The sequence below is a fragment of the Gorilla gorilla genome, chromosome 14 (genome assembly GCF_029281585.2).
Source record: "Gorilla gorilla gorilla isolate KB3781 chromosome 14, NHGRI_mGorGor1-v2.1_pri, whole genome shotgun sequence".
NCBI classification, from domain to species: Eukaryota; Metazoa; Chordata; class Mammalia; order Primates; family Hominidae; genus Gorilla; species Gorilla gorilla.
The window spans coordinates 40,329,122-40,354,399 of NC_073238.2; the positions used below are offsets into that span (position 1 = coordinate 40,329,122).

General features: G+C 44.1%; 1 protein-coding gene across 5 annotated transcripts in view; it reads left to right on the forward strand.

Moving 5' to 3' along the window:
- Window positions 1–22,808, forward strand: part of ATP8A2 (ATPase phospholipid transporting 8A2) — a 652,717-nt gene extending 629,909 nt beyond the window's left edge. For all 5 annotated transcript variants that reach the window (XM_031001328.3, XM_055359710.2, XM_055359711.2 and 2 more), the window contains 2 exons: window positions 9,539–9,630; window positions 16,868–22,808. In XM_031001328.3, the coding sequence (XP_030857188.2) occupies window positions 9,539–9,630; window positions 16,868–16,965 (190 nt within the window). In that variant the 3' untranslated portion in view covers window positions 16,966–22,808. The remainder of the gene's footprint in view (window positions 1–9,538; window positions 9,631–16,867) is intronic.
- Window positions 22,809–25,278: the final 2,470 nt, after the last annotated feature.

Below are 25,278 nucleotides of genomic sequence, written 5' to 3' on the forward strand. Positions count from 1 at the left end.
ATAATGCTGGAGTGAACAGAGGAGTGCAGATATCCCTTCAGCATACTGATTTCCACTCCTTTGGATTATATACCCAGAAGTGAGATTGCTGGATCATATGATAGTTCTATTTTTAATTTTTTGGAGGAACTTCCACTGTTTTCCGTAGTAGCTATACTAATTTGTATTCCCATCAGCAGTGTACAGGGGTTCCTTTTTCTCTGCATTCTCACCAATACTTGTTAGCTTTCTTTTTTTTTTTTAATAATAGCCATTCTAACAGATGTGAGGTAATATCTCATTGTGATTTTAATTGGCCTTTCTCTGATGGTTAGTTGTTTGATCATTCTTCATATACCTGTTGGTCATTTGTATGTCGTCTTTTAAGAAATGTCTATTCAGGTCCTTTGTTCTTTTTTTTTAATTGAGTTATGCTTTCTTGATATTGTTTGAGTTCCTTGTGTGTTTTGGATATTAACCTCTTATCAGATGTATAGCTTGCAAATATTTTCTCTCACTCTTTAGGTTGTCTCTTCACTCTGTTGATTGTTTCCTTTGCTGTGCAGAAGCTCTATTGTTTGATGTCATCCCATTTGTCTATTTTTTGCTTTTGCTGCCTGTGCTTTCAGAGTTATATTCAAAAAATTACTGTCCAGACCAGTGTCATAGACCTTTCCCCATCTTCCTCCAGTAGTTTTAGTTTCAACTCGTATATATAAGTTTTTAATTCATTTTGAGTTGTTTTTGTATATGGTATGAGATAAGGGTCAAGTTTCATTCTTCTGCATGTGAATATCCAGTTTGCCAACACCATTTATTAAAGATGCTGCTTTTTCTTCATTGTGTGTTATTAGCACCTTTGTTGAAAATCAGTTGACCATAAATGTATGGGTTTATTTCTGGCAGTCTAGCCTGTTCCGTTGGTCAATGCATCTGTTTTTATGCCAGTACCATGCCATTTTATTTGCAATAGCTTTATAACATATTTTGAATACAGGGAATGTGATGCCTTCAGCCTTTTTCTTAGTGCTCAAGATTGTTTTGGCTATTGAGGGTCTTTTGTGGTTCCATATAATCTTAAGGATTATTTTTTTCTCTTTTTGTGAAAAATGACATTGCCATTTTGATAGGGATTGCATTGAATCTGTAGATCACTTTGTGTAGTATGATTATTTTAACAATAGTGTTGTTTTACAGTTCATGAGCATAGCATCCCATTTACTTGTATTTTCTTCAATTATTTCATCAGTGTTTTGTAGTTTTCTCTATATAGGTCTTTTACCCCTTGATTAAATTTACACTTAAGTATTTTGTGTTGTTGTTGTGCTTGTAAATGGAATTGCTTTCTTAATTTCATTTTTGGATAGTTCATTATTAATATATAAAAACACTACTCATTTCTGTTTGTTGATCTTGTATCCTGCAACCTTACTAAATTTATTAGTTCTAAACAGTTTTTTGGTGGAGTCTTTAGGATTTTCTATACATAACATTATGTGTACCAACAAACAGAGATAATTTTGCTTTTTTCTTTCCTATCAGGATACCTTGTATTACCCTCTTGCCTAATGGCTCTGGCTGGGACTTTCAGTTCTATGTTGAAAAGAATTGGCAAGAGTGGGCATCCTTGTCTTGTTTCTAATCTTAGAGGAAAAGCTTTCAACTTCTCACCATTGAGTATGATGTTGGCTATGGGTTTGTCATATATTCTTTATTGTGTTGAGATATATTCCCTCTATAACTAATCTGTTGAGTTTTATCATGAAGAGGTGTTGAATGGCTTTTCTGCATCTATTGAGATGATCACATGGTTTTTATATTTCATTTTGTTAATGTAGTGTGTTTATATATTTGTGTATATTGAACCATCCTTGTATCCCAGGCACAAATCCCACATGACCATGGTGAATGATTCTTTCAATGTGTTGTTAAGTTCAGTTTGCTAATATTTTGTTGAGGATTTTTGTATATATAGTCATCAGGGATATTAGCCTGTAATTTTTTTTTCTTGTGATTCCTTGTCTGGCTTTGGTATCAGGGTAATGCTGACTTTGTAAAATGGGTTTGGAAGTATCCCTTCCACTTCAGTATTTTGGAAAAGTTTGAGAATTGGTATTAGTTCTTTAAGTGTTTGGTAGAATTCAGAAGAGCAGCCATCAGGTCTTGGCCTTTTCTTTGATGGGAGATTTTTCACTAGAGATCCAATCTCCTTCCTTGTTATTGGTCAGTTGTGATAGGTTGTAAGTGTCTAGGAACTTATCATTTCTTCTAGATTATCCAGTTTGTTGCCATATGATTGTTTGTAGTAATATCTAATGACACTTTACGTTTCTGTGATATCTGTTATAGTGTCTCAACTTTCAATTCTCACTTTATTTGAGTCTCTCCTTTTTTTCCTAGTCAGTCTAGCTAGGAGTTTGTAGATTTTTATCTTTGGAAAAAAACAACTTTTAGTTTCACTGATATTTTTCCATTGTTTTGTAGTCTCTGTTTCATTTATTTCTGCTCTGATCTTTTTTGTTTCCTTCCTTCTGCCAACTTTAGGCTTAGTTTGTTCTTCCTTTTGTAGTTCCTCAAAGTGTAACATTAGGTTGTTTATTTCTTCTCTTTTGATATAGACATTTATTTCTATAAATTCCCTTCTTAAGATTGCTTTTGCTGCAACCCATAAGTTTAGATATGCTGTGTTTCCATTTTCATTTGTTTCAAATATATTTATATCTTTGATCCATTTTAAGTTAATTTTTGTATGTGGTGGGAAGGGCCCAATTCCATTGTTTGGCATGTAGAAATCCAGTTTTCCCAGCACCATTTGCTGGAGAGATTATTCTTTTATTATTGAATGGTCTTTACATCCAAGTCAAAAATTAAGTGACCATTGATGTATGGGTTTATTTCTGGACTCTCAATTATATTCTCTTGATTTGTAAGTCTATGTCAGTACCATGCTATTTTTATTACTGTAGTTTAGTAATAAGTTTTGAAATAGGTATGTGTGAGTTCTATGACTTTGTTCTTTTTTCAAGATTATTTTGGTTATTTTGGGTCCCTTATAATTCCATGTAAATCTTAAGATCAGCTTTTCTATCTTTGCAAGCAAACAAACAAAAAAAACCATTGGGATTTTGATAGGAGTTACACCGAATCTGTAAAACACTTTGACTAGTATTGCTATCTTAACAGTATCATCTTTCAATCTGTTTTTCAATTTATTTGGGATGTCTTTAATGTTTTCAGCAGTGTTTTATAGTTTTTTTATGTATAAGTGTGGCACCTCTTTGGTTAAAATTATTCCCGAGTATTTTATTCCTTTTGATTATAAATTGGATTGTTTTCTTAATTTTCTTATCAGATTGTACATTGCTATTATATTTGTATACTACTGATTTTTATTGGTTCACCTGGTATCCTGCAACTTTACTGAGTTTATTAACTCCTGTAATTTGAATGTGTGTGTTTGTGTATATTCTTCATCATGTAAGATCATGTCATGTACAAATAGAGATAGTTTTACTTCTTTCTTTCATATTTGGATGTATTTTATTTCTTTTTCTTGCCAAACTGCTTTGGTTAGAACTTCAGTAAGTTTGTTGAATAGAAGTGCTGAAAGTTGGTATCCTTGTCTTCTTCCTGAACATGGAAAGATGGCTTTCAGTCTTTTACCATTAAGTATGATGTTAGCTTTGGGTTTTTTTAAATTAATGCTCTTTTCATGATAAGGAATTTCCCTTATATCTTTAGCATTTTCCACAATAAAAATATCATGAAAGAGTACTGAATTTTGTCAGGTGCTTTTTCTGCATCAATTGAAATGATCGTGTGATATTTTTTCCTTCATTCTATTAATGCGGTATATTATATTGCTTGATTTTTATATGTTGAACCACCCTTGCATTCCAGGGATAAATCTCATTTGGTCATAGTATATGATTTTTTAAATATACTAAACTTAGTTTGCTAGTATTTTGTTAATTTAGTATTCATATACTGAATTTAGTTCGCTAGAATTTAGTATTTTAAAGAGATTCTTTCTTTAAAAAAAGGAAAACATAGATCTAAATTGTTTTTTCTGTGCCAATCTGTACTCCTCTTTTCTTCTCATTATTTCAGAATTAACCAAAGTAAATATTTTTTTGTGTTTTGTTCACCTTTTTTACTTTGTTTTTGTGAACAGATAGCTTCCAAACCATATATAGATGATATAATATTGTAAATGGTAAATGTTATCCTTTCTTACCCATTTCAATCTTGAGCTTTTCCAACGTTATTGTTCATGAGAAATTTTAGTTACAACTATTCACAATGGTCTCCTTTCCTCCAAAGAAGAGAAGGGTAAATTGGAAAAATAATGTTCCTTGACATTTCAACATTGGAGTGCATGGAGAAATCAGTGCTTCCTACACCTCCAGTAGAGTGTTTTTATAAGCTCTGATTCCTGTTTTATGACCTCTAAAGCTTTGTCACATATTTGCTGTTTTAAAAGTTTCAGAAAAGGTTGTTCCTAAGGATAGCAAGACTCTGCAAAGAATAGTTCTGTGATCTTGTTCTGTAGACATGGTGTTTTCCAGTAGTTGGTTCAGTGAAATAACAGATTATTTATAGAAACCAGGTAGAGTCAATATGATGGACTGAGCTAACTCAAAAAAGATCCTTCCAAACACACATACATGTTAGGTGAAATATAAACAAAGGCAGGCTCTCAAAACGTAACTAAGCTCAAAAGAACGAGAAGTAAATCCAGATACCAAAAACAGAGGCATCAAAGCCAGCAGTGTTAGAGGAGGTGAAGCCAAGGAGGCTGCATGGGAGTATCAGACCATGCAAAGGGCTCAGAGGCAGAGGTTTCATGGGTTAATGCAGGGAGAGAACAGCTTAGTCCCATGTGAGATATAACAGAACCCTATGCATAAAGTTGCAAATTTTGTAGGGATGCCATTTTAGTGGAACAGAAACTAGAAAAAATTTTCTCCTTAGATTGACAGAGAAGCAATGAGTCATCCTGTGTGCCCAGGGAAATAGATGAAAGAAAGAATTACCCACTAGAAACTGGAAGCCCATGCTTATATGAGAGGTCCAATTTCAGGCTTGCCAATGCTACATACTAATATATTAATATACAAATTGATGTAACCCATAGGACCCTAGCAGAGACAAAAGAAAACTCATTCTGAAGAACTAGAGCACACACAGGAAATGAACCACAATGAAGGAGAGAGTCCTTCTGTACTAAGGATAGGAAAATTAGCTTCCCAATAGCTGGAATTGCAAGGAAAGTCTGAAAGATTCTATAAAATAGTGATGAAAGAAGACACAGATATCAAAAAGCAAGAGAAGGGTAGTATGTAAGAACAGGTGGATTTGGAAGAAAAATAAAACATATAGACATGAAAAGTCCAGCGATTTCAATTAAAACATATTAGAAAATTTTAAAGTAGTTTAGATAAAGCTGAAGGGAGAAGGGGAATGAAAAACATGGGAGAGATTGAGGGATGTGGAAGATAGAATGTGGGAGATACTGTAGATAGAAGCTCCAGGAGAAGGTAAAATAGAGAACAGAGGGGAGGCAGGAATCTCAGTGTTTTCTGTAAGTGAAGATCCACAAACGTTCAAGCTGTTGTAGCTTTCCAGACCTGAGCAGCTGAACAGGATATAAAAACAAACCTATAACCAGTCATACTAAATATTGTCATGAAACTACAGCCCATCAAAGACAAAGGGAATTATTGTAAAAGCAACCAGAAGGAAAAGACAGATTCCCTGCAAAAAATGGCAAACTGTGTAGGCTTCAGTGCTGAAGACAAGAAGAGATGGGAAAATCAGAGTTGTGTGTTCTGAAGTGTTTGCATTATTCAAGAAGGGGGTTAAATTATTTTCTAACTTTTGACCTTGTCAAATATGAAGGCTAGAAATGTAAGGGGTGACCACTGAAATAAATAATAAAGTATTCCTCTAAACCAAAAAATAAAAGCAAAAAACATGATAAACAGGAAGCATAAAATAAATGACACCATTTATATGTATTTTTAAATATAATTGGATATTAATTACCCATACATATCTATGAAGCAACAGTATGAAATATAGACTGGAAAGCTGTTTCTTTTTTATGGAAGGGAGAAGAATGGCGAGTATAAGGAATTTATATTTAAGACTTTATTATTTTATTAAAATCTGAAGTAATCATAGTTAGGCCTGGTCCTGACATTTGCAGGACTTGGTATAAGAGTACCAATGGAGACCTTGAACCACACATAAATATGTGAAAGTTACAAATCAAGCTAGCAAAGAATTCTGTCCCTTCATGATGACACCTTCATAAAGCCTGGTACACTTCCTGATTCCTGGCTTATTTGAAGGCCTTAGCCGGAGCAAGGCAGCGTGGGAAAGAGCTCACTCCCTGGACACCCTCTCTATGCTTCAGAACCCTAGCTCTGCCCTGCACTGAGGGCATCTGCACACGTGTGGCGTGGTGAACATCCCAGCCCACACATCCAGGTTCTGTTCACATCCCCATGCAAAAAGCACCCCTTGGCCACCCCCACAGACCTGGGGTGTGCACATTGGCTATATGGTCTACTTTTAGGGGGATGGAGCTCAGGATGGAGTCAAGTTAGCCTTGGATGGAGGGCTGGGTGGTCATTGAGCAGGGACTTCTAGGGTCCCAAATAACTGAGGTGGTGGATGGCAGGCCTGGGCCATGGGAGGGTGTACCTCCTTGGCTGTGGACCCCTCACAGTGGGTGGAGGAAGGGCTGTGGCACAGAGTGGGTCCCTCTGAAGCAAGAAGTCACATTTTTAAATAATATCTCATTATAGGCTGAGCACAGTGGCTCATGCCTGTAATCCCAGCACTTTCGGAGGCTGAAGTGGGTGGATCACCTGAGGTCAGGAGTTCAAGACCGGTCTGGCCAACATGGCAAAACCCCATCTCTACTAAAAATACAAAAATTAGCCAGGCATGGTGGCAAGTGCCTGTAATCCCAGCTACTCAGGAGGCTGAGGCAGGAGAATCGCTTGAACCTGGTAGGCAGAGGCTGCAGTGAGCCGAGATTGCGCCACTGCACTCCAGCCTGGGCAACAAGCAAGACTCTGTCTCAAAAACAAAAAGAAAAAAATTAATTATAAAAAAAGAAGACAGAGAAAAGCGTTCACCACTCTAGGCGGCATCTAGGCAGCATCTGCCAGCACAGGAGCCCTGCCAGCGAAGCCCCATCTGACCTTTGTCAAGTTATTTGACACAGCTGAGTCTGTTTTCTCACCTGCCTGGTGAGAGGCCAACATGTATAATTGCAATGATCCCTCCCATTTCCGAGGATCTGTGACATTCTCATAAGCCCCATCATGAGGAGGAGCTTCTGGGATGGCCAGGGTGGTTCAGGAGGCATGTCCCTGTGGTCCAGGGGCATGGGGGCAGAGCCTAGTCCTGCATGGTCTCCAGCTTCTGAGAAAATAATGTGTCAGTTGCCCATTATGTCCCCATGTGGGGCCTGGCTGGTGAGGCTACCCTGGGGCCAGGCAGGGTGAGGGGCCCCCTCGGCACACAGTGCCCTTTATTCTGTGCAGGAGTCATGGCCAGTGCTGGGCACGTGTTGGACAGGGAGGACAGGCCCTTCTTTATACCTGCCACATTCTGAAACCAGGCAGCACAGGGAGCTGTGGACAGTCGGTGATGGCAGCTACACAGAGGGACAGGTGCCACGGGCTCACTCCTCCTGTGTTTGCACATCCATGCCTTCCAGGGCAATTGCTCAGCCAGATCCGGTGAGATTAATTTGGCCCATGGAAGAAAGAGGAGACGGGAGGGAGGACCAGTGTGAAAGGATGGAGAAAGTATTTTTCTTCCTCAGCCATGAGATGTTTTGCCAAGCTTAGCTAGCTGAGGCTCACCCTTAATTGGTAATGAATTAAACATTGTTATTTCAACCAAGGCACTCAGAAATGCCCTCTCCTGGAAATTCAAAATGAACTTCAGCTCAAAGAACTGTGAAGAAGAGCCAGGGCCCCACTCCTCTTTCGATGGCCCTGAGGGAGCTAGGTGGGTCTGCAGTCATAGGAGGGGCCTCCTCAGGCTCCAGGCTCACTGATCGATCGGGGGCGGGGTACATGGGATTCAAGCACCTGCAGCTTCTTCTACAACTCCGTATCCCCTCACGTTCCCACAAACGTGAGGGGGGCTGTATTTGTCTGCCTGGGCTGCCACAATAAAGTGCCATAGGCTGTGTGGCTTAAACAGCAGAAATTGAGTTTGTCACAGTCTGGAGGCTGGAAGTCCATACTCGAGCTATCTACAGATTGGTTTCTCATGCGAGCACTCTCCTTGGCTTACAGGTGGCTGTGTGCTCTGTGGTCTTCCCTCCGTGTATGCCTGTGTCCTCATCTCCTCTTCTTATTAGGACAGCAGCCATGCTGGATTAGGGCCCGCCCTGATGACCTCATTTCACCTTAATTACCACTTTAAAGGCCCTGTTTCCAAATACAGTCCCATTCTGAGGTACTAGGGGTAAGGACTTCAACATGTGAATTTAGAGGGGACACCATTCAGCCCATAATCTATTATGCCTCTAGGTCACTGGCAAACTCCTGTAATGACAAGTGAAATGAGAGCCTGATAGTAAAAATCAAAGCACTTTGACCTGCCTGGGCAGTTTTCAAGCAGTCCCTTTGGGTTTATAGAAATAAACAGACTGGGCATGGTGGCTCACACCTGTAATCCTAGCACTTTGGGAGGCCGAGGCAGGAGGATCACTTGAAGCCAGGAGTTTGAGACCAGCTTGGGCAGCAAAGCAAGGCCCTGTCTCTGCAAAAAATGTTTAAAATTAGCCAGGTGTGGTGATGCACACCTGGAGTCCCAGCTACTCAGGAGGCTGAGGTGGGAGAATTGCTTGAGCCCAGGAGTTTGAGGCTGCAGTGAGCTATGATTGTGCCACTGCACTCCAGTCTGGATGACAGTGAGACCCCATTTTTTAAAAAAATAAAATAGTATAGAAATAGCCAAGCTCCAGAACAGTTCCACATGTCTTCACAGCAGTGGCAACCTTGAAGGGAATAGGTTCAGGAAAGGCAGAGACTGCTCCTTAGCCGTCTGTTTTAGAAGAAAACTCGCCTTGATTTTCATTGGGGTTCAAAATAATCAAGTTCTGCAGAACGAAGCTGGGCTGTGGCTGGGGTCCTGAGGCCTCCGCGGGGCTCTCACCCCGTGCAGGCAGGGGGCTGCAGGCAGGAGTGAGGCGCGGAGACGTTTACCCGGAAACAGGCCTCTCCTTGCAGAAGTGTCCTGGAAAGCCCACGGTCCCGCGGGTATGGACCGGGCACATGCACACTTCAGCGAGGAGGAGGCGCTGGCTAAGGGAGGGACTGGAAACGGCGTTTTCCACAACAGGGAGCCAGCACTGAGGCGCCCAGATGGCATCTGCTGGAAATCACGGGCAGCTGGTGAAGCACCACGCCTTACCCGACGTGGGGAGGTGATCCCCCACCTCACCCCACCCCCTTCTGTCTGTCTCCTTGTGCAACCCGAGTGTTCAGGTGACAAGAGACTGACGCGCTTGCTTTAACCGCAGGCTGAACGAGCGCGACCGCCTGATCAAGAGGCTGGGCCGGAAGACGCCCCCGACGCTGTTCCGGGGCAGCTCCCTGCAGCAGGGCGTCCCGCGTGAGTACCGCGGGCGGGGGCTGATGGAGGAGTGGGTGTCGGTGGGGGGCGGGGGTTGATGAGTTGGGGGAGCGGGCGCTGATGGGGGGCCGGGTGAGTGCTGACGGGGGGTGGGGGCGGGGCGTGCGTTTGGAAGTGGAACTGCAAAATGTGTATTTGGCCCCAGGAACGTGCAGCTTGAGTGTAGGCAATTCCCTGGGACCACAAAATCTGTAAACTTAAAATCCTGATGTGGTTATGATCCTTCCGTCAGCCTCCCAAGAGGACTTTTTTAAGGTTGAAGCAGTATGACCTTTAAACTGTTGCCCCTAAAGATAGCAATATGAACTGTTTTGTGTAGTATTGCCATATTGATTGAAACAATGACCATCATTGGGGAAAAACATCATGCTTCTCCCAGGAAGGCTGCCCCACGTCTAAGCCTGGCGTCCCCCCGCCACCCCCGCCCCCACCTCCAGATTCCAAAGGAGAGTGGGAGGCTGTGAAACATCCCCTCTCCCCTGCCCCCGGCTTTGGAGCTCAGGGGGAGCTCATGGGCTTGTTTTTAGCAATCCAGTCATCAGATCCCAGCTGAGGCAGATCCAGGCCACCTTCCCCAGGGCCAAGGCCAACCCAGCCCTGCCTCTCTGTGTCCTGCGGCCTTCCCCAGCCCCCTCTCCACCCCCATCACGTGCACACGCCAGCTTTTCCTCCCATGCCTACTCCCTGCCTCCCTTTCCCTTCCGGAGGAGTTTAGAGGGAAACGACTGGTAGAAAGAGATGAGTTGGGCTGGACGCGATGGCTCACGCCTGTAATCCTAGCACTTTCGGAGGCTGAGGTGAGTGGATCACTTGAGGTCAGGGGTTGGAGACCAGGCTGACCAACATGGTGAAACCTCGTCTCTACTAAAAATACAAAATTAGCCGGGCGTGACGGCACATGCCTGTAATCCCAGCTACTTGGGAGGCTGAGGCAGGAGAATCACTTGAACCTAGGAAGCGGAGGTTGCGGCTAGCCGAGATCATACCATTGCACTCCAGCCTGGGCAACAAGAGCGAAACTCGGTCTCAAAAAAAAAAAAAAGAAAGAAAGAGACAGATTTATGAACGTGAAGAATCATTGTTCACACAGTACAGGCAGTGAAGGATCTGTGTTCTGTTGAGCTCTGCCTGTCAACAGGTATTTGCAGACTTTCTCAATGGAGAGAGAAGGAGGGAGACAGAATATCATTGCTTTTCAGTAATCTACCCCCTGTCCTCACTTTCCCATGTGGAATATCGTATGAGAAGAAGGGGACTGTCCTTTAATGCTCCACTGCCCTGGGAGGTAGGTAATGCCACCCCAAGGACACAAAGCAGAGGCTCAGGTCAGAAAGTGGCTGGCCCAGCATTGCTCAGTGGCATGCCATGAGGTCTGGGTTGCAGCCTCAGACTCTGGCCCAAAAGAGAGGTCAAGTCAAGAGGTTTGATGGGACAGGAGTGCTAACTGTAGGGCAGCCCTCTGGAGATGGGCTGCCTGGATTCCTGTCCCTGCTCCCCTGCTTTTTCGTGACCTTGGGCATGTTACTTAATGTCTGCTTCTGCATCTGTAAAGTTGGGTAATATGAGAACTTACTGGATGCCAGAGGTTCAGTGTAGGTCCTGCCACCCACAGCTGCACAGAAAGCCAATCGCTGAAACAACAATTATAGCCAAGGAAGAAGGCTTTATCTGGTGCTATAGCCAAGGAGGTGGCAGATTAGTCTCAAATCCATATCCTTGACTGACTAAAATTAGGGGTTTATATAGCAGGGAAGAAATGTTAACAATGTGTAAGAAAACAGGAATCAGTAGGGGTAAGGAAGCAATCAAGATGAATGAGGGGCTTAGCATCTCATTGTCTGGATGAGATCATTGGGTGAGTTTCAGATCTTTGCTACTTTTCGAGAGGCCTGTGGGTCCCTACCTAAGGAAGGAACTCAGATAAAACAAATACAAATGTCAAGCTTTAAGACCAGAAGGGTCATTTCTATGTTAAAAAAACAAAAAAACAAAAACAAAACTGTCTATGGGACTATTGGGTTGGTTTCAATTAGGAGGATTAAATGAGATCATAAAGATAAAGTGTCTACATAGGCAATATAGGGTCCAATAAATGTTGGGTATTGTTATTCTGCCATTAGCTGAATAATTTTGGGAAACTTAATTTCTCTAAATTTTTATTTTCTCCTATGGAGAAAAAAGAATTTCAGTGATATACATCTTACACAGTCCTGTGAGTCTTCATGACAGCATGTGTAAAGCACCTTCTGTATGCCAGACACAGAGAAAACACATACAGGTTCCCAGAACTCTACAGGGTCTGTTCTATTGAGCCGTGTTGCCTCTCTGATGAATGTTTCAAAATAACCATAGACAGAATATACACGATATATATGTTGTGATCAAAGACCGAATGAGAATTTTTATGGGAGAGTCATAAATGTCTTAAAGACAACTGCTAAATGCTTTTCTTAAGTCAATATTTTGAAGGCCAAAAAAAAATCTACTGAATAAATATAAGAAATAAGAAGGCTTCTAAAATCACACCACATTTTTTAAACACTCAGTGACTAATACCAGAACCTGATGGATAATTTAGGACGTTTCTGTCACTAACAGCCAGAGAAGATCGTCGGGTGGTCAGAGCTGGTCCTGGGGTGCAGGACGGGCATATAGCAGGTCTCAGCCTTTGATGTTCCGCCTGGGTCTGTCCAGGAAACTGGCAGGAAAAACTCTAATCTTGGTAGTATTTTAGTTCCTGTGAGCCACCAACATACAATATTTGTAATCAGCATTTCCTACAGAGTCTGATTTCCTCTTTGTCCCCATGGTCTTCTCATTTCTATGGCTATTAGGAATCTTTCCAGACAGGAAACTGCTATTTTCATTAAGATGCAATCAGAGCACAGATTCAAAGGAATGCTACTTAAGGGGAGTTTTATTCCAAAATAATGAAAAAAAAAAGACATAATTTTATGGATTTCACCAAATGTTCTACCCGGAGAAGACAAAACAACTAAGAAATCCGTCTATCCTCCCACCTCCTTTCACCTACACGATTCTGTTCTCCATTCTGGCTGTGGCTATTTAAGAAAGCAGATGCTTTAGGAAGCCAGCCAGGGAAAGTTCAGTTAGTTGGGTCCACGAGAGCTCCCTCCAGGCCCCCATCAGGACTTTTCTGGCTGTTAGGACTTCCTGAAACATGAGTGAAAGTAGGGAGTGCAAACAGCTGGAGGCTTCCTCCGAGCTCCCCGTTTGGATGCAAATGACAGTTAAAGGTTCATTAGGCAGAGCTGGGGAGCAGGTCTGTATCTTCTTCCGGTGGGACAGAGGCTGGGCAGGCAGGACTGGTTGAGGGGTGATGGTGTCTGGTTTTCCAGTAAAACTCCTCCCATGACAGCTCTAACTCCCGCCAGGCCTGGTTTCTAAGAGGAAAATGTTCAATCTGAAATTTTATCTGAACATGGGAGGACTCCCTCTCCCAAGATAAACCTATCAGGCCATTCTCCTTTTACTCTTGAATTGTGGAGTCCACTTTCATTCTCGGTTAAGGTTAAGAAAGTCTTAGCATACAACATGCTGGAAATGTGGTGGTAGGTGCAGCCAATGGGAACTAGGGAGGATGGTGGGAGACATTTAGCACAGACCTCAGGTTGCTCTACTTACCCTGGGAGGTTTACAACAGGAGGGGGAACTCTTCTCTGCCTGTCTCTTCAGAGGGAAACCTCGAAACCCTTCCCATCCCAGAGGGGCCAAATTATCCCGCTGCAATCCCGTGGGAGGCCCTTGTGGCCATGGCACTAATGCACACAGAAGAAGTGACAGAGTTATGAGCTGAAGAAACCCCTGGAGTTGGGTTTCCAGTAGACACAGGCGTGTTATGGAAAACAAGATAAATAAAAGAAAAGGCTTTTGCACCTTCCATTTGAACAGGGAGTAGACTATTCCAAAGGCTAAGATACCTTTCCCGAAAGGACACTCGCTAATTTATTTTTATGTCTCCATGAGTTCCCCCCAACCAGGAGAAAAAAGCAGGCCAAAAGAGATATAATAGGTAGTTAATTGTTCTTTTTGGATGGACTGTTGACACCGACCCTTTCTTTCCTGGCGTGGATGCAGAGGCCTCCGTGTTGGTGCAGTGTGAACTAGCACTGACAGAGGGAGAGAATCCTGCAGCCTGGGTGTGACGGGCCATGAACATGTCCTGGAGCCCATAGAGAGGACTGGAGGTTGAGAGAACTTGGGCCTTGCCTGGTCCAGGCCATTTAATTTACAGAAAAGTACATCAAGACCCAGGGAGCTTAAAGAGCCCAAAGTCACATGGACAAGTAGCAGCAAGCAAGGACTAGAGCCACCCTTTGTTTCCTGGCCACCACCCCGACCCCATGCTGCAGCCACTTGGGGCCACCAGAATCTAAGATGAAAACAAGCGAGTGGAGAAAGACATCTTCAGGGTGGAGAGCTCAGTAGTCCTCAGCTTGCCACCGGAAGAGTTTATAAAGAGTATGTCCCATTCTTTGGGGTGACTGTTCTTTACTCAGAACCACTTCTGTAGGACTGAGGAGCAGCCCCCGGGAGTGGTGCAGCAGCTGTGGAGCCAGTGACGACCCTGCCATTGCAGCTGCCGTTCTGCCAGGCCCCCTCGGGAAGACTTCAGATGTGGACTAGAAACGTTCCTTGTTAAAGAACTGGAGAATGGAAATTGTCCAAGTTGACCACAGTACATAGCCTTGTTACTGGAGCAGACGAGGCAGTGTTATTTGCTAGATTTTGCTTTGAAACATCCCAAGGAAAGACGTCTCCTCTTGGACTGCAGTAAAAATGCTTCATAAAGGGCAGCTTGTACAGGATTGGGGATGAGAGTATGTGTGCCACACGGTGCCAGAGGGAGGCAGGAGGCTGGGGCAGCTCCTCCAAAGCTGGGCAACGGAGGTTTCCTTGTCCCTGCTGCTAATCTCTGATTAAGCAACTTGGTGAAAATCCAAAAGCTCTTAGGAGAACAGGAGTGGTGGCATTTGCTCTTCGGTGCTTGGAAGCAGATCATGTGAAAACTCTAAAGCCCTGAGAATCAAAGCACAGCCACCTACCTGGGCAGGAAGCTCAAGTGCACTAGGTGTGGGCCCAAGACTGGCACAAGCATATCCGCCCCCAAGTGAGCTCCCCTCCAGGCTGATGCTGCCTTCAGGCTCAGACACCCACCTGCTCCTGTACCCAGCTGTCTGAGGGCTCACAATGGTCTGGGAGCTGCTTCACTGTGGCTACCATGTGGTGGGAATTTTTGGTTTGTAGGTTTTGTTTTGCTAGAAATGGAGGTGAACAAGTAGACAAAAGCCCCCTGTGGAAGATTCCTCTCTGTTCTGTTCACCCTGGCTCAGCTTGCATCACCTTCTCTCCCGCCCACTGTCTCTTCCTCCCGTGGCCTCACTGGTCTGGGCCCTCCTCCCTGCTGCTCAGCCCATGTCCTCAGTCAACTCTCAGGCCACCTCTGCAGACAAGCCCTTGCCTCCCCCGATAACCCCCCTGAGCCTTTGGAATTCTCAGGCTGTGGCCAGAAGGCATGCTCTCTGGAAGAGCTGGGAAGCCAGCCCAGGACCGGGACTCTCAGTTATGGGAACACACAGAGTAAGAAAACAGCCTGAGTGTCTTCTTTTAAAGTCTCCTCCTCTTCTCCATCCCACGAGGACTCTTCTCTCTTGTCACTGTATGTCTTGATACTCTAGAAATTTCCTTTTTAAGCCAGATGCCTCAGGAAATTAACAGGCAGTCCAGGAACTGATTCATGGGCACACTTTTCGACTTCTTTTCTCCTTTTAAAGAGTATGACAGTGAACTCACAGCTCCCCTGATAAGTTGTACGCATGCATGGATGGAATTCAAGGTTGTCAGGTTTTTTTATTGTGTTGTCTTTTGGCCAGAATGTCTAATTGAGCTGTGGGACTTTTCCAGACCCCTGACACAGAAGGGTTAGCCAATGGAGAGCAGGCCTTATAAATGTCTTTCTGTGGGAAGGGCCAGTTGGAAGAAAAGCCCCACTCTGGGCTTGTGAACACTAAAGCTGTTTCTCAGCTCTAGAGTGTGGACCCTGGGTTTGCTTCCCAGCTCTGCCACTCACGAGGTCTGTGACCTTGGGCAGGTCACAAAAATCTCTGTGCCTCAGTTTTCTCATCTGTGAAGTGGGAGGAGTATAATCCCCTATCTCATAGGGTTTCTGGGAGGATTAAATGAGCTTTATTTTATAGCACAGTGTCTTAGACACATGGCATTTAATGAGTCTTGGCTATTATTTATTTTATTAATAGTATATGAACTGATTGTGTAAGAACAGTCTTTGTGTGGCCACAGGTCCAATCAATCACTAAATTCCTTTTGAGTTTATTGTGTGACCTTTTTCTTTATTTACATGGAAACAACCCTACTTTGATTACTTATTACCAGTCCAGATCAGTCTGATTTAAAAACAGGGCTGGGTGTGGTGGCTCATGCCTGTAATCCCAGCACTTTGGGAGGCCAAGGTGGACAGATTGCTTGAGGTCAGGAGTTTGAGACCAGCCTGGCCAACATGGTGAAACCCTGTCTCTACTAAAAATACAAAAAAAAAATAGCTGGGCGTGGTGGTGCATGCCTGTAGCCCTAGCTACTCAAGAGGCTGAAGCAGGAGAATTGCTTGAACCCTGGAGGTGGAAGTTGCAATGAGCTGGGATCGCGCCACTGCACTCCAGCCTAGGCGGCAGAGCAAGACTCTGTCTCAAATAAATAAACAGGAAGGCTCCAGGCATCACGTGCATTTTGCCAGCTTGCACTATTAGTGTTGTGTGTGTGTTTCCCTGGCATGTTTACAGCTTCATAAATTAGCTGGCTGTCCTACAGCATCAGGCAGACAGGAGTGTTTTTTCTTAATTGGCAGTGGGAAAGTGGAGTCGGGGACCAGTGACCCACTGTGTGTGATTCCCACACTGAGCTCAGCCGCAGCCCCCTAGAAATAGGAAACCTACCCTCAGAGCCTTTCCCTTCCCAGCATCAGCAGCTAGAACCATGGGACCCCAGTTAGCCTGCACATGGCCGCCACGGCCCCTCTATGGCCACAGGTTTCTTCATCTCAAGCCTCCACCTATCCAAGGCTAAGGAGGCCAGATGTCGCACTCACCCGCATGCTGCCAAAAAAAGCAGCTTATTTTAAACCTAGTGTGTTCCCCCAATTCTCCTGTTAACCAGTTTCTCCTGTGTGCTTCACTTTCAGATGGGTATGCTTTTTCTCAAGAAGAACACGGAGCTGTTAGTCAGGAAGAAGTCATCCGTGCTTATGACACCACCAAAAAGAAATCCAGGAAGAAATAAGACATGAATTTTCCTGACTGATCTTAGGAAAGAGATTCAGTTTGTTGCACCCAGTGTTAACATATCTTTGTCAGAAAAGACTGGCGTCAGCAGCCAAAACACCAGGAAACACATTTCTGTGGCCTTAGCCAAGCAGTTTGTTAGTTACATATTCCTTCGCAAACCTGGAGTGCAGACCGCAGGGGAAGCTATCTTTGCCCTCCCAACTCGTCTGCAGTGCTTAGCCTAACTTTTGTTTATGTCGTTATGAAGCATTCAACTGTGCTCTGTGAGGTGTGAAATTAAAAACATTATGTTTCACCAATATTTAAACATCAGTACTAGTTGTCCTGGGAGAAAGGGAAAGGAGTTTTATGTTGCGTGAGAGGCCCATCCTGTGTAATTGGAGCAGGGCACACTTGCTTCCTGTTTAGTTAACTCACAGATTAAGTCCAATGGGCCACATGCAGACTTCACGGTAGGCAGGTTGCTCTCCTGCTTTGATTCCTGTTTTGTGTGTAAAATTGGCATAAACTTCTTGATTGCAGTGAAATCACAAAATTCTATATTGGGGTGGTCAACCTGAGAACGTTTATTTGAACCTCTTAGCCACATTTCCAGCAGGGCAAACCAACTGATGCCCTGGCAGAGTCTTCCGCACCCTCTCCAGGTTCACTCGGCCCAGTCCTGCCGCCGTGTCCAGGCGCCCCTCACCCCCACACCTGCTGCATGGCTGGCCACACCACTCAGTGCATGGCGGCTGATGGGCAGCCAACCCAAACCCGCGCCTTTCCTTGTTCCACTGCAGACTCAGATACAGATGCGAAAAATTCCTTCTTCCACAGCCCTTCTCGTTCTGTAAAGAAAGAAAAGAAACATAGCCTTTCTGCATATATTCTAAACGTCTCTCTGCCTCTGTCTGACATGGGGCCACCCCACAGGTCAGAGTGGTGGTAGAACCCCTTCAGGACTCCCAGCCGTGGTCAGGCTCTGAATACTCCCTTCCCAACATCCAGACTGCTGGGCCTTTGGCATCCACTTACATTAGAACCCACGTTTGTTTCAGAGCACATTTTGGACTTTCACTGTTGGGAAATGAATGAATTTATAACATGCCTGCACAGCGAAGGAACACACCTGTTGCTCTTAGCTCTAGAGTCAGAGGATGAGTAAACCCAGATGCAAGAGTATAGGACATTGAGTGGGGAGAACAAGACGACCACAGAAGTCCTCAGAAGGAGAAGGAAGGACACGGAGACACTGAGAGGAGGACACAGAGGAATCGCCACCAGATCTTTGCAGTAGAAACTCTGAAATAAGCCTTGAGACCCAGACAATTGTCATGATCAGCCCAGTGTGTATGAGAGCTTTAACGAGACCTTCACACACAGTTCTAATTGAAAAGAATTCCAAACATTTCAGGGAAACACCTTTTTAAAAAATATACTGACATGGTTTCCTTTCTGTATCCCATCAGTGTTAGACACAGGTACCTATCAGAATACGGCATATCCTGAATTATCTAAGACAAGGAAGCGAAGAGCGGAATCACTGACTTTCCCAACTGCAGAGTCCCACACTTAAATCTCAACAGAACCTAGATGTCTTCAGGCATGAATGTGAGCACCTGGAGCCCTTACTAAACAACCTGCCTGGAGCTGTGTTCTCTGCTCTGGTTGCCAAACCAGATTTTTGGATGGCCTAAATACTTGTGGGCAGCTGTTACTGGTGAAAAATGGGAGTTGAGAGCATGTTTTGGATTTTCACTGTGGGGAAATGAATGAATTTATCACATGACTGTGCAGCGAAGGAGCACACCTGTCACTCTTAGCTCTAGAGTCAGAGGATGAGTCAACCCTGTAGGGATGATTGTGCTCAATTAGGAAATAACACTTTAGTGCACTTTGCTTCCTAACCCTTTTTTGTCAGAAATCTATAACTTACTGGGCATGGAAATAATTTAAAATATGATTTGCATTGACTAAGAAAACTCATCCTCACTTATGAGGTGACCAGGATGCAGAGAGGGCCTGAGGGGCAGCAGAACAATGCAATTCACAGGTGAGGCTCCAAAAAGGGCCATTTCTTTCTCCCCAAGGTGCATAGAACATTTTTAAATATCAGAGTACCCAGCAAGACGGAAGGACTGTCATGCAGGAACTATAACACAAAATGTGCCTATGACTAACACGACAAACCAAGGTGTATGGTTTCTTTGCATACCCAGAAAGGTGATGGCCAAAATACAGAGGAGAAACGAAAACTGGAATTGAATGTGCATTAGGCATCTTAACTATTCATATTTTGTTTCATTTGGGAACTAAGCCTATTTGGAAAGAGTGGATTAGAAATTGAATTCTTTGTCAAACAGTTAGCTCTGTCTTGAACTTGAAGCCTTCCAAATCAGAATTATGTATTTAAGTGTGTGTTTGTGTTTGTTTGGGGTTTTTGTTTCTTACATTAGAGTTCATATTTTCTGGGATTTAAGGATACAGGTGTATTTTCCTATTCTCTTGAGAAGTAGACTAAACAATCTTTGCAATGATGACAGATGCACACAGAAGAAAACATTAGAAGAGATGCCTTTCTATCCTCTCGTGTGGTTGAGCATTCTTACAGCCAAATGACTAAATTGGGTTTCTAGGAGGAGCAGCTGTCACTACGTGTGATGTATAATATTTAGCCAGGGCCAACTCAGGGGCTGTGTCATTTGTCCTATCTTTAAATTGAGGTCAGAGTGTCACACACAACCCTTCCCCTGGGGCAGGGTGGACTGGACTGGGTTGCATACGCTGGCTGTCAGCTCAGCAAAAATGCCACATGGGGCTTGTCACTCTGCCAGACACTCACTGACTCACGGGCTGGCAGGTCACGCTCGGTTAGCGCTCCAGGGCCTGACTCTGGATTGAGCTAAACTGGCAGAATCCACTCAGGCCAACCCTTGGTCTACTGCTGTACACAGACAGCCCAGTCCTGTGTTGAGTCTCTCTTTTCCTGGATGACCCTGCAAAAGGAAGAGACCAGTTATACTGTGGGCTTAGTTCTGGATTTCCACTGCACACTGACACATGCCAGCAAGGGTAGCTGTGGAAAACACGTATCAGGAGAGCAGAGTAGTCTGGATTAATACTCTGTGCTGATCAGAACGGGCTCGGTCATAATTTAGGAGTGGAGCTGATGTATCTGTCCTGCCTCAATGCAGAATATTCCAGGCTTCTTGACCAGGGTTATGTTCACCCATCTCCCAACACACACATGCACACATGAAAACAAAAACATGGTAACTCTTTTGGTTCGGCACACCATACAAAACGTGCTTTGGAGCGAGGAGTGCTGTTTCTTTTAACACTTTTAGAGGAATATCCTGAGAAGAGAACCTGGGCTTTGGGAGAGCTCAGCTGAGAATTCTGTTGACATTTTCTTTCCCTTGACAAGGCTTCAGGTTTGTCTCACTATAGGGAGCTGGCTGTGAAAATCAGTTATAACTTGTCAAGAAGCAGTGAAAAATGGAGGGAAAAGAGTCTAGGTAACTAATGTCATAATGCATATGTATGTAAATATTACAGGCTTTAAGGTTGAATTTTTTAAAAAGAAAGTTATAGTCTATAATTTCCATTTGTTATAATAATGACCTTTAATCTTGTCATTTGGAACCATAAAGCATTTTTATCAGGTACCTCTGTTCCAAGGGATTTATGTCTTAGACCATAGCTGAATTGAATGTTTGCAAAACACTGCTATAGGATAAGGTGGTCTTTAGTTTTGAACGTGTGAAAGGACTGCACACTTTTCAACCAGGGTTTGAGTTACTGCCCAGGGTCATCGTCTCAAAGTAATTCAAGGAGTGATTTAACTTCAGCATTTGAAATGTAGTCTTCATCTCCTGGGATCCATAAAAAAAATGTGAACAGGGAAATGGTGGCTAAGCAGAGTCTGAAATAATAACTTGGCAAAGAAATGAGTTTATCAGGTCGAGTCAAAACATGGCATCCCCTGTTACACTCAAGAAATGCTTTCTTCATGTAAATGTTTATACGGGCATATATAATCACGATGGGAACAGTTAAAACCCCCTCCCTTCAAAAAAAGAAAATCTACGTCAGTTGGGTTTGTTTTTGGTTCTTCATTGGCTCAAGGCAGTTAACTGTCTCAGTATAGCCTTGGGGGAGATTTAACCTCATTCTAGCCATTTTTCCATCCTGAAGGCCAAGAAGGACTATTAGAAGGGTTTTTGAGGGGTTTCGGAGGTGAGGGCCTAAGACCCCCATAATGACATCATTAGGTATTCTTGAAAGGTGTTAACAGACCAGCACGCTCGATGTGTTGTACCCTTCATTTATTTTTTTTTCTCAGCATCCCAAGTTGTCCATCAGTACATTCCCCTTCACCTTACCTGATCTTCATTTAATGCCCAGTCTGTAACTAATGTTCTGTTTAAAGCTCTCTTAATTTGTTGGCTATGAGTGATTTGTGAATCTGGGATGTAACCCTGAGTGAGGAGAAAAGGGCATTGAGCCAGCATAAATCTTAATGGGCAGAAGCCACAAACAAATGGGAGCAGAAAAGAAGGGCGAGCTCCCCCGCGCCGCACCCCGTGTATAATCCAGTGTTAACCTCTGAGGAACACCTTGGCTCTCCCAACTGAGGAGAGACAAAAGAGGGATTCTTTTTACACCCAGGCTGGCGCATTTTCAAGTGACAATCTCGGGCTCTAGTTGCCTTTGAGATATCCACTCTGCTCTTTCTCCCAGGCCTCAGACCAAGAAAAACATGCTCTCAAGATTAGCCCATAGGCAGTTCTTGTGACCTGGCTGAAGAAAGAAAGGAGACCTGTTTGTTTTAAAAGTCGGGTGCAAAGTGTCAGGTGGCTTTGATTTATGACAGAAAGAGGAAGAAGAAAGTTGGAGTAATAGCACTATCCAAATAACCCTGCCCAGGAAACTTGGGGGTCAAGAGAGCTTATCAAGAGCCTTTTATAGGTAAGCTCTTCCGTGTGAAAGAGAAAAGGCCGGAAAGAGGGAGAGAGCCCAGAGAGCAGGCTGCGAACTCACTTCTAATGGGATTGGAGTCTGTTGTATTCTTAAGAGATAGCCTGATATGTGGTTTATAGGTGAATCAATAAACACCAACAACAACAAAAAAAAAGAAAAGAAAGAAAAGAAAAAAAGGAAACCAGCCCTGTCATGGAGTTTCTCTCCTTCCCTGCACAGTAAATACTTTTGGGTTTTCATGGATAAAATCAATGTCAGTACCGAAACTCCTACTCTCCCCTCCCACTCCACTCTCCTCCGTTGCCCGAGATGGCCAAGTTCAGGCCTGTGCAATGCCGCTTCCCTCTGAGCCTCCCTCTCAAGGGCCACGCAGGCAGCTGCAGCAGGGCCAGCTGCAGGATGGGGCTGCCGGTCACTGAATTGTCGTTCAAATGCATCATCTTTGTGGCGTCTTTCTCATGCGAGCAAAGCCATGTGCTCTCCTGTCTGCTGTCACATCTGTGCCTGGATTGCTTACATATTGTTTGCGATGGGGAGGTTTTAATCTGGTGATGTAGAGGGAAGCAGGGCTGTGGGGGCACGTTTAATTGGCTCCCAGCAGAGTGGTGAGCGCTTCTATGGTGTGTGGGGTTTTTTGTTGCCTCCCTCTAGAAGTGTTACCGTTTTCACGTCCTATTAATGTCCTCTGGTTGTTAAATTACAGCAGCACATTATAGTGCACTGGGTTCCCTCCTGGAGTGAATACAAATGAAGGGCATCTACTTGTATTTTTAGAAGTTTTGGGAGAATTTAGTGATTTGTGGCTTTGATCAATCCTGTTGACTGGTGTATGTCTGCGCAAACCTGTTTCAAATAAATCTTTTGTTAAAGTAAGTGATTGGACTGTTTTATTTTGGAATTTTCTTGTCCACTAATCAGCATTTACTGCCACAGGGACTGCAGCCTGTAACACAGGGGTTTGTCAGCATGTGCAGGCTCAAGGACACATACACTGCCTGGAGAGTCGAGGCCCAGGCAACAGTGTTCACTGGCAGGAGCGCGGGAGAGTCTGAGTTCCAGATGAACACATGTTCCTTGCTCTGAGGCAAGGCCCCATTTTCTAGAAGAGAGTCCAGGGGGCCACACAGAGTTTGGATTCAGTCACTCAAAGGAAAGAATGGTGCTTACAAGACCTCCTTCCTCCATTACTTCCCTCCCTCTAGTTCATCTCATTTGGCTACAAACTGAGAAGGAGGCAGCTCAAATTCAACTGGAAAGCAGGAAGTCATGACATTGTTACTTTAAAAAGAGGAAAGACACCCCTGCCCTTTCTCTCTAGGTACAAGGAGTTGCATTCAGGCAAGCATCCATTGCCTCCAGGTTCTCTGTGATGCCTCAGCCCAGGCAGACTCCTCGCACCTGGGGTAAGGTGGGAGGAAGCTGGGGGGCCCAGATGTTGGCCCCTTGCCTGGCTTTGTTTGGGTAGCTCTCTACTTCCCCAGCAGGGTGTGAGCTGGGGAAGAAAGACAGCCTGTTAGATGACAGTTCTCTGTTGAGGCTTGAGCCTGGATCCCAAAAGACTTCTTAATTGCACTCTGAATTTATTGCAATTTTCCATAGCAGACTTTGATTCCTCCCAGATGGTCCAGTTCCTATCAGACCTGGATTTGACCAGCCCAAGGCAGTCCTGACCTCAGTGACTGTGTCTCAGGCATGGCAAGGACACGGGAGGCCTCACTTGCAAGCAGAGAGTTCTACAGTTTAGAGCTCACCAGGGAAGGGCTTTCATCTCCTGCTCTACATTGGCCAGGCCTTTTCTTCTCCAATGGTGAGAAAATAAAATGATTTAATACAATCAACAGCGAAGTGTTAAATTCCAACCTTTGCCATTTCTTGTTCATATCTTTACAAAATCTGCCTTTGCCGCTGCAATGGTTTTCTTGAAATGTCATTCTTCACTGATGCTCAGCAGAATAAACTCGAACCATTGAGAGGCTCTTATTAGCTGAAAACAGTGTGCAGACCCTAACCTCTCTGCCTAAAGCAGTGTTCTTTGTAATGATGTCCTCCGGAAAAGTCTCAGGATACTTTGAAAAATCATTCAGCTTCTGCTACTATTTTCAAAATGTTTATTATGGAAGAGACATATGTAATGTGAGGGGTTAAAGTGTATAGCAAACTTGTCCAACCTGCAGCCAAGGACAGCTTTGAATGCAGTCCAACACAAATTCATAAACTTTTTAAAAATATTATGAGTTTTTTTTTTGACACGGAGTTTCACTCTTGTCGCCCAGGCTGGAGTGCAGTGGCATGATCTTGGCTCACTGCAACCTCTGCCTCTCGGGTTCAAGTGATTCTCCTGCCTCAGCCTCCCGAGTAGCTGGGATTACAGGCGCCCGCCACAACACCTGGCTAATTTTTTGTATTTTAGTAAAGACAGGATTTCACCATGTTGGCCAGGCTGGTCTTGAACTCCTGGCCTCAAGTAATCCAACCACCTCAGCCTCCCAAAGTGCTGGGATTATAGGCGCGAGCCACCACACCTGGCCAGTGTTACTGTATTTGATGTGTAGCCCACGACAATTCTTCCAGTGTGGCCCAGGGAAGCCAGAAGATCAGACACCCCTGGGTGTATGGCAGAGCAACAGGGCATGTGACGTGGGGCTCCTCTGCCTCTGATATCTTCCACCTCATTCTGTCCCACATGTGAGTCTTTTGAGGGAACACTCTAGCTCTGGTTGGAATGCCAAGGAGTTAATGTCAACTGGGGCTATAGATGAGGCTCTGGGACTTGATTACCAGAGGGGGACAAAAATAAAACCCTTCCACCTACTAAAGCTACAAGCACCAAACACAACCAGTCCAGCTCAAAAGCATTAAGCTTTCATTTATTAAAAGTAGGCCATGCACGTAAATAAGATGATTTAAAATTCTTGAGGGTTGGTCTCAAAGCTCCATCTTCAATCTTCAGCTGTTTGTCCCTCTCTACAATGAACTGTTGTTGACTTAAGATTCCAGAGCAATGGATATTTGAAGAAAGGGTGCGCAGGTGATCGCTAAAGCAACAGCGTTGGCCTGAACCTTGGATTTGAATTGTCTGCCCCAGGAGTTTCTATATCACTGTCACTAGATAGTTGTCAAAATTTAATGCTACAGGTACTCTCTCCTCTACTCTAAAAAAATGGGTTTTGATTTGAAATATTCTAAATTGCTGAGAAACGCTTCCTGATTTTCCCCCCAATTTTTTGTTGTTGTTGTTGTTGAGATGGAGTCTCACTCTGTCACCCAGGCTGGAGTGCAGTGGCGCCATCTCTGCTCACTGCAGCCTCTGCCTCTTGAGTTCAAGTGATTCTCCTGCCTCAGC